We start from the raw sequence: 9,859 nt of genomic DNA, 5'->3' as shown, positions 1-9,859 counted from the left end.
AATCTCCTCGCGGTTTTTTTTTTTTTTTTTTTTTTAATCATTTACTCCACGAGAGGAAGTTTACACCGATCGAAATATGTTTTCTATGTAATTCCGGCTTACGCGCGGCGAAGCACCGGCGAAAACACGGACAACACAACGAGGCCGTAGTGCCTAAGCTTCCGCAGCCGCGTTTAAATCCGCGATAATAAATCCCGACAATGGGATCGCACAGAGCGCTATTATCGTCGTCGCTATTTGACTGTTGTGTCACATGTCGCCGCAACTGCACGACGCTCAATATTGACGAATAATATTATGCGTGTTCGTGATTTCTCCTCCGTGACGAGTGGATTATATGCCGATTAACGCGATAGATCAATACAAGCGATATTGAATAATTTACATCATAATATGTATATAGTCGCACAAAAAATTAACACATCTGTCTTAGCGATCGTGATTTGCTGGTCTCTCTTTTTTTTTTTTTTTTTTTTTTACAGTAGAACTCCAGTAATTTCGAACACTACAATTTCGACTTCTCCTTGATAGGCGGACCAATAGTTTTCCCCACTATTCATGATTCCCCGATATTCTTGAGTGACTGCGCAACTCGTAGAATGCGCAGATAACAAAGAGAGAAACACGATGACTGTATCTTTTGTCTCTTGCTACCAGTTGGTCGCTGGGAAAGGGGAAAAAATGAAAGAGGAGAGAAGAAAATAATTTCGAATTCTAGGAAGAATCAGTCCCATGTGCTCGAAATTACTGGAATTCTACTGTATATGAATTTTAATGAATCAATTATTACCAGGGAGGGATTGTCAATGTGGTCAGCGCAATTTGTTCGCCCACGAAAGTCAAAGTGGTCAAAAGCATATTCGCTTGTCGAGTAACGTGCTTGCCCATTCATTCTCATTCTTATTCATTGCTTCTCATTCACTCATAGAGTAAAATGTCCGATAAAGAGAGAGGGAGGAGGAAAAGGGAGAGAGAGAACGTTTATGCGAAATAAACATTCATCTATTATGGCGACGTAATGTGCGCTAATACTAGGGTGAGAGAATAACAAGACTGAAAGGGATAGGCTTGGGAAGCTGTCAAGTGTTGGTCCAGTCGAGCTTTGACCACTCTCGTGAAACATCATCATCACACACACAATTCTCCCCAAGTCCTAAAACAATATTATCTTAAAGTTCTAATTAAACACGTAAGATTCGTAAGATTTGCTTCTGGACGACACAGCGTGGCAACGCGGTGACATTTAATTGGACGTGGATACCTGTAAGTTAAATGTCATTCACGATTCTGTGCAACGCAATTTTCATCGCAATTCTCTCTGCACGATGGTTGTTACATTAATGAACAAACGATATTTTCGATATCGTTGAAAATAAATGTTTAACAGACTTAAAATAACGAGAGGAAATTAAAATTCTTTTTTTTCCAGAGAGAATATATACACACGGTTACGCAGTTAATATTAGAATGCAATTAAATTAATAATTACTATAAATCAAATATTTTAATACTTGTTTTAATAATATGTGTACTTACATATTAATATACATCAAAATATTTAATAATACATATAAATTATATATTATTTAATAACGTGTATTTATTTCAATAATAATTTTCCAGAGAGTTACATGTGACATGAAATTGAGCCTGTTTGTAATCATATTGTTGTCAATATTGACAACTGCAACGTGCGTGGTGCCGGTAAAACTGCTGTGGAAAGTAAAGAAAGCGAGAATGCCGTCTCGGAGACCAAGACCCATAAACTGTTACGGCTTGTTGTCTCTAACGAAGACTTGCCAACTCATGCACGATGAGTATACTCACGTGTGACATTTTTTTCGCGACTTATTTGATCGCAACGTTATGTGTGTAAACTCCTCACATTATAACTTACTGATTTTCAAATATAAACATTTTTACTTCTACCGTTTGTGTTTATTTTATTTTGCAACATTCTTCCCCCAACTAAGAGAGACTGTGAGAATTTCGAAGAGTTAATGAGAAGTGCGCGTTGTGATACTCGGTGCGGAGAAAACGCGGTGAACGCGCGCGGCGCGATCGCCATAAACTGCATCGTAATGAGCGTCACATTTTTCCGCGGATATGTGTGTTAATAAATTCGCACGCATATATACATTACATAAACACGTATGTTTATTCAAGAAGCAGCAGATTTGGCGCATTATCACGAATAATCGTTAATGGTCGGCGTTAAATTTGTTTTTTGATAATAAGGTAAAATAAGAGCAATAAAAGCTCTATCATTATCTTGAATATCGTATTTTTGCGCGCTCTACTTCCATGTATTTTAATTATTCATTAAGCTAAACGAGTAGTAGTTATTGATATGTGAATATTATCCCGAAGTTTGTGTGTGAGAAAGAGAGAGAGAGAGAGAGAGAGATCGTGTCCAGCAAGCGCCAAGTTCTATATTCGCTCGTAAATCCGGAACGCTTAGATTCCGTCATGAAAATACGCTCCCAAGATAAAGCGACTCACTTTCAAAACTGGGTAAATGCCTCGTCATATAGAGTGAGTCAAAGCGACGCCTTGTGCGGTATGAATATTTACTACGGACGGTGATTTTTGTAAGCTCTGACGGACTACCGAGTTCTCAATGGTATCGCAGTTGCTTTCAACAGCAGGCCGCGTGTCCCGTATATTTCCCCGAGATTTCCGCGTCCCATTTCTATGCTTATTCCAATGCATTTTATTTCATATTTTCGTACAGTAGCATCACCTTCAGTAGCGCACTGCTGCCATTATAAAATATGAACCTTTCATTTCCCAGCAGGAAACCCTGACACTCGGAGAGAAAACCGTGTGCTTTCCGTGTGATACGTCAATAAACGTTTATCAATCCCGATGGAATTCGATCGTGAGAGCTTTTTTTTTTTTTTATTTGTTTTCGAAGCGATGTTTCCGAGGAACGTCAACAGCTTCGAATTATTTGATTAAGAAGAGTGTTCGTGTTGTTGCATTAATACAAGAGTATATACCATATATTTATTACACTCTCCTTCTCTCTCTTTTTCTCTCTCTCTGGCGTTGTGCGTATTTCTTTGTTTCTGATGTGATATGTGTGTCACTCCTTTTCTGTAAATGTTTTCCGCGAGCAAATAAATGAGCCGCCGATTTAGTATGAATCATCTTGTAACATCAATGACGTCGCGTTTTACCACGGCGATAGAGGCAGCCCGTTTTCCACTTTGAAGTGAACTGCGAAACGACATTGGTTACGATCGAAATAAATGGTCTCTGCGATAGAAGATGGAGGAGGAACGTTAACGTGATGGAGAATTCGTCGTAGTTTTATTCTGATGTTGGGCTCACGTTCAATCGTGCAGGTGGAAAGGGACGGGAAGGGAGGAAGGGGATTGCAGGAACGTGGGTGGTTATGGGAAGTAGCGGTAAGGCGCTGCACAGACTCTCAGAGAGTCGGTTCGATCTGCCGATTGCTGAAAAAGAATCAAATAAAAGAGCCAGGAGTTTCCATACGAATTTTCGTGCCGATATCGTGCGCGCACCACCACGTTCGTTTAGTCCGCGCGCAGTAATTTCGAATACTGAAAATATTTCTACATTTTCGATGGTTCGTGTTCTTGTGCTCGAGTTTGCGTAAGAATTTTCATATACGTTTATAATAAGAGAATAAATAGGTTCTAACATAAGCGAATAAAAAAAAAGTAGAACTCCAAAATATATAATTTCAAACAGAGAAAGAGAGAGAAAAAAAGAGAGAGAGAGAAACTCAAAGTAACAAAGTAATAAAGAAAGAAATGATGATGCAGCAAAAAGATTCATGCGCAGAATCATAAGAGAAGCACATCTCCTCTTATGCGCGCTCACCTGACATTATTTGCTTTTCGCGGAAATACACAATGACGGAGGATAAGAAGTCGAAAGAGTAAATATTTAATTGGCGGTTCTCTCTCCCACATCCTTTTTATGTTTCAGTAATTCTGGTTTCCTTGAACTCGTATCTCAAAGCGTCCACATAATGGCGTTGAAAAAATTACGTGAAATATGTGCGGAAAATGAAAGATTATAATTTATCGTGTTAAACGCACACATCGGTTCGATGACATATTAAAACGCAAATAACGATGACGACGATCGTTTGAAGTTAAAGTCTGGAAAGAGTTTGTATAAATAACGAAACGTGTGTGTGTATAAGTTCGAGAGATAATGTATATAAGCGATAATATAGAGAAGAAGTATATAACGTCATTCTTCTACTACAGTCCGCGACAAGATATACTTACAGTAGAATTGCGAATATTGCAGCAAAAAAAGGAAAATGTAAGTTAAACGTTATATGTGAAGCGATTGATAAGTGTCCGAAGCGACACATAGATAGCGCCATAGTGGACACTTTTAGTGATTTTTGACAACGCACTTTAACTGTAAGTAATGGCCACAATTTACGAGTTGGACTTTGAATTGCTGCCTCATCTGTCTTATTCGTCAGATATCGGTGCCATGCGATTTCCATTTATTTTCGAATCTGAAAAAAATGGCTCGGTGGAAAAAACTGTTCGAGCAACGGTAAAAGTCGTCGATGCCGTAATACGATATCTATATACCTACTTTGGCGAGCTGTCACAAACACTAACGCGCAATAATGTGTCAGCGTTTGACATTTGTTTTTCCGAAGAATGACACTTTTCAACGACAACAGCAATGTATGATCTCGTTTTGGATACTTATTAATCGCCTCACATATTTATACTATAACATATTTTTATTATTTAATATTAATAATAATGAATTTTAGGTAACTCTTTAAATATAGGTAACTCTTTAAGTTACAAACTATCCTCGAAATATATAAATGGTCATTAGAGTCATACTGGATGTTTGTTGCGGAATATATATATATATATATATATATATTATATAATATATATATAATATATAATATATATATAATATATATTCACGTGTAAATTTTTACACGTGAGTTTTTTGAATTGAGATTTCAATTCGTAAATTCATAGGATGCTATATTTGCATCACGTACATGATAAAATTAGTTAGGGGGATATACGGGATCTATCATATACGTGATGCAAAAATAGCATCCTATATGAATTTACGAATTGAAATTTCAATTAAAAAAACTCACGTGTAAAAATTTTCACATGGAAATATAATAAAATACATATATATCCGCAACAAACACTCTGCGTATGGTTCTAATAATCATTTATATATTTCGAGGATATTTTAATTATTTATTATTTTACATTATTTATTTTATATATTAAAACCATCGCGTAACTGTAACATTACATACATATTATATTGCTGGACGTTATTTCTTTTGGGATTTAAAATTAACAAAAATGTAAAATTATATTAGCATTTACACATATTCTCTTTCTGAAAAGTTTATTCAAATTTGTTGAATGTTCTCGAAACATTATCATAAACCCCAATGTTAATTCTATATAATTTTGTAATACATTAGAAACTATCTTAAAAACATTTCCAATTATATTTTAAAAACCTCTGTACTAACTTGATGTTAAATTCAAAAATTTATGCTTTTTTTTTGTTTTCAGAAATAATATAAAGTTTCATTTTTTCATCTTTGCCCAGCTCTTGGCAGTGAGAGAGAGAGAGAGAGAGAGAGAAAGAAAGAGAGAGAGAGAGAGAGAGAGAGAGAGAGAGAGAGAGAGAGAGAGAGAGAGACGGCGGTCTTTTCTAATCCAGTTCCTGATATTAAACGTTATACCACAACCAGAAATTTTATATATAGAACGAACTCGTATCTCTTTCTAGAGGGAATAATAATTAGACATCCTACTGGAACTCATATCCTTCTAAAATAAGAGAAGATATATAATCCAAAGACATGTACTTCAAAGATTACATACATCCCTTCTGGATGTACTGAATTTAGATGTATATCATTTTTTCTGAACAGTTTCTGCTGACGTTTATTTAACGTCTTATAAAAAAAATGATGTATCTGTTGATTACTCACTCAAAAGATTTCACTGTATGAATTATAACAAAATAAACAATATTATTACATAAGTGCTTATATATATAACATGAAAAAATTATATTATTATATGTTACATTTTATATATGATATAAAATTCTAAGTATCTATTATTTATACGCTTCTTACTTCGAATTCCTTCTTCTATTACTAGTATCTGACTGTGTAAGCAAAGATCAAAAAGCATTGACTTGCCTAACGTCGAACTTGTCTTACAATTTACCTTTCTCAACTCTTCCTCAACTTTTTTCTCTGCAAGAACACGGAAACGTGGTCTTTTATTATTATTATTTTGATTTTTTTTTCGGAGAAAAAGAACGCGATCGCACTATTTTTCAGTGTCCTCCTTTTGCTCGCTATCGGGCGAAAACATTCCGCCAAATGCAATTTCGCTACCTTCGACTTTCGGTCTAGAACTCGAGCGAAGAGAGAGTTGACCGTGTTTTTTTCACGGTCCTATAAACGAGTGACTCCTCGTTGTCCGTGAATCTGATAACGCTAATTACGCTAATACATTACGCGAGCCCGGAGCCTCCGAAATAACGAGTGCGCGCCCGAGCTCCGAGTGTACGGCTGCCCCGGTTGCATTTACCTCTCTCTCTGGCAATGCCTATCGCGCGTAGAGGTAGACGAGGGGTGTCCTAATTACTTACCGCCCGGCGAGACGCCTTCTTGCCCGCATGTAAACACCTTCATTACCACTGAACTGCTCCATAAAATATTTCCGCGGGATAGCTGTGTTCGGTTATATAGGTAATAACCCCGATTCACGGGACTCTATAAAATGTCGCTCCTTATGGTCAAGTGGCATGTTGACGGAGGGAGAGAGGAATATTTGCGCATTACATATTATCGTTTACGACTCCTCCTCTTTCCCCTCCCCTCCCCCCACTCCCGTCGTACGATCGTGACGAAAATATAGAATGGAAACACCTTATATACGCGCAATAAGAAGGAGAAACCCCATGTAATATGCCGTTATCAACCGCATCTAGCGAGCTATAATAAACGAAATGCAAATGTTGTTTCCCGCGTGTAACTTTCATTATACACGGTAATTGAGTTTGCACCGCATCATAAATCTCTGTTGCACCACGAAGCTACAAAGAGAATATTATCGGATCGCAGAGTGGAAGGATATGAATTATTCGTATCTCGACGATATATTCTCATCCCCAATTGCCGCTCTTTCTATATTTAACAAAAATAAATCAATTGTTGCAAGCGCTGTGTGTCACAATTACAACAAGCGATTATATTACAAGCGATTATATTTTTATCTGTTCTTAATCTTATTTAAAGATTTTTCTTTGTGCAACGCATGCACTTTAGTGTTATCGTCACAGTCGAACGAGTCTGACAAATTTTTGTGTGATCCGCCCTTTTTCTAATTACATTTATTCGATTCTTGAACGAATTCCGCCGGAAAATGCGAGACGATAGAAAACCCTGTCAGAAAACCCTCAGGACTCGGGTTCCAAGAAATACTTTGGCCCTTTCGCGAGATACTACCAGCTTTTCCGTATCAACGAGTAAACGACTTCGAACCAGTCACCCTTGTATTTCATGTCCGAGTAAAAGTTTTCTGTTCCGTGCCGGTCGCGTCGATACCCCTTTGGTCGCGAAGAAAAGTCCCTCTGAGAGTAAAAGAGAGAGATGTATATATATATATATATTTCTCTCTATTTCTCAGGAGATAAGTATTCTCATAATTTTTCGCAGCGCGTACGTGCTTCTGCAAATAACTAATCTTTACGCGGTTCAAAGTTACTTCCCGTATCGTGCTGTAACTGGCGATAAGTATTTATCAATGGTTTACGACCGGGGACGTAACATAACGACGTAATTTGCAGCCTTGTCGAGAATGTGGCAATATTGGGTGACACGTGTGTCTAGAAAAATAAAGAGCGCACACAAATATGTCACACGCATATCAATGGGACTTGATACCCTTTTGTATCTTTGAACTCGCGAATTCGAGTTCGGAGTTCAGAGATACAAAGGATATCAAAAGTCTGTTTAATAATACTACGATAATACATGTTTGTCCATCTCTTTCTTAAATACACACGTCCAGCAATATTGCATTTTGCAATCTCGCAATTTCGTAATAATTATCAACGCGCGCGTTCGCTTGTTTTCTTTCTCCCGCAATCTCTCTTTATGTGTTTTGTTCACTTCAATAATTCAAGATCATTTTGACGTAACTCTTATCAGCGTGCGCTCGGGGGTTTTTTCTCTCTCTCTCTCTCTCCGCATTATTAATATAATTTATACATTAATATTAATTAATTTCATTCGCTTCAACGTGAACGTGTCATCACGTGAATTTCTTTGTACGTTTCGGGCGGGGGATTTAAACAGGGTTTTTCTTTCTGATAACTCTGATTAAAAGAGTAATTAAATTTGTAATATGAAATTTTCTCTTCTCTCTTCGCGGAAACGGTTTGTTGCGAAATAAACGCTCCGTTATACTTTTTGACATGTGAAATAGGAAAATGTCTGTCTGCTTTTTTCTTGAAAAACTTGCTATATTTGATTGTTGCAAGCGATTTTAATCTACAAAGTTTCATTTTCGGATATTCAGTCATTCCGGTTTTATTCCACGCAATAAGGTTACAACCAAAAACTAAAAGAACAATTATGCGTCGTACGCGCGAATACATACGCTCTGTAATATTGAAATCTGTATGAACGAAACGAACGTTCCTCTCGAATATGATCGGAAAATCCTTTCCGTCGGTGAGGATTATGCGTGACGTAGTAGTAAAAGAAATCCAATTTGCGGATTCTCCCGGAATTCCCCGATGCGTGACAAGTGCATAAGCTTCTAGCTGATGTGCGACGCGAGTAAGACCCGGGTTGGATGAAATCATCAAGAAAGTGCGCGAGATCAATGAGCGCCACTGTCTTGTCGTTATGTGAACGATAAGGCAAAGCCAGAGGGATTTTCCCTGCAACTTCTCCGAAGCTCGCGATCTCGTGTTTTTCAGTCGCAATAAGAAGCTATACTTTTACACACACACACACACATTACACAATGATATATAAATGGTACATAAGACACGTACGCACCACAGTCGCGGTTTACCACGGTTTAAAGTGAGTATAGGAGAACAAAATCCTTGAAATTTAATTTTACCATTGGAAAAACTTAAAATTCTATTTTTTGAACGATAGTTTTTCCACTGAAAAGGCGCTTGTTTTTTTTTTTTTTTTTTTTAACGATCTTTTTTGTACTATCAATGTGTTTTGAAACAACTTTGCAATCGGAAATGGTCTTATTGTTTTGGTATGTATCTCTCGTTTCTTCGCCAGAACAACACACATATAGTCAACATGAAGTTCGCAATCTATGCCGTGATGCTGTTGGTTGCAATTTGCGCTTTGTTTGCCAATACACAAGCATTGCCGGGACGCAGATCATCCCTACCATGCGGTCCTGGCTACGGACCATTTAATCCTCGAAAATCTTGGCCGATACCGCTGCCAAAAGTAAGTATACTAATCGATATCTCACACACCCCCTTTTCGGGTGTGTAAAATATTTGACTTTTCTAACGGAACAGAAATTTTTCGAGTTTTTTTCGGTTTCACTGCTCGCTGTGACAAATATTACTTACTATAAAAAACAAATAATGTATTTAAAGTAAAGCAAAATTTATATTAAATAATTGTCGCGTTGAAAATTCGCCGCAAAGTGAACTTTTTGATTAAAAAAAAAAACCATTTGTATTATTGTTACAGCATGGATAATAATCTGCCCGATAAACTGAGAATTATTTTTAAAAAATGATATGTAATTTTATATTATATATGTAACAGAGAGATAAATTTAATTAA

General features: G+C 37.0%; 1 protein-coding gene and 2 long non-coding RNA genes across 3 annotated transcripts; all 3 read left to right on the top strand.

The window, feature by feature from the left end:
- Positions 1 to 1,085: 1,085 nt before the first annotated feature.
- LOC109852908 lies at positions 1,086 to 1,928 on the top strand. The gene is made up of 2 exons (XR_002250055.1): positions 1,086 to 1,263; positions 1,624 to 1,928. It is a non-coding gene; the product is annotated as an uncharacterized LOC109852908 (long non-coding RNA).
- A 2,330-nt stretch (positions 1,929 to 4,258) lies between these two features.
- LOC109852905 lies at positions 4,259 to 6,026 on the top strand. The gene is made up of 3 exons (XR_002250054.1): positions 4,259 to 4,409; positions 4,475 to 4,688; positions 5,571 to 6,026. It is a non-coding gene; the product is annotated as an uncharacterized LOC109852905 (long non-coding RNA).
- A 2,982-nt stretch (positions 6,027 to 9,008) lies between these two features.
- On the top strand, positions 9,009 to 9,859 carry LOC109852903 (abaecin-like). Its single transcript, XM_020424475.1, has 3 exons — positions 9,009 to 9,118; positions 9,335 to 9,511; positions 9,764 to 9,859. Exons 1-3 carry the CDS (start codon positions 9,068 to 9,070, stop codon positions 9,770 to 9,772), a joined length of 237 nt encoding a protein of 78 aa, XP_020280064.1. The 5' UTR covers positions 9,009 to 9,067; the 3' UTR covers positions 9,773 to 9,859.

The sequence above is a fragment of the Pseudomyrmex gracilis genome, unplaced genomic scaffold (genome assembly GCF_002006095.1).
Source record: "Pseudomyrmex gracilis isolate BER0280 unplaced genomic scaffold, ASM200609v1 scaffold_39, whole genome shotgun sequence".
Classification (NCBI taxonomy): Eukaryota; Metazoa; Arthropoda; class Insecta; order Hymenoptera; family Formicidae; genus Pseudomyrmex; species Pseudomyrmex gracilis.
This window is presented reverse-complemented; position numbering and strand designations above follow the sequence as displayed.

What these genes read in the sequence shown, in the direction of transcription:
- LOC109852903 (XM_020424475.1), top strand. Translation starts at nt 9,068, where the DNA reads ATGGTACATAAGACACGTACGCACCACAGTCGCGGTTTACCACGGTTT. An exon ending in GCGGTTTACCACGGTTTAAA is followed by an intron (nt 9,119 to 9,334) that starts GTGAGTATAGGA and finishes TTTCTTCGCCAG; the next exon opens with AACAACACACATATAGTCAA.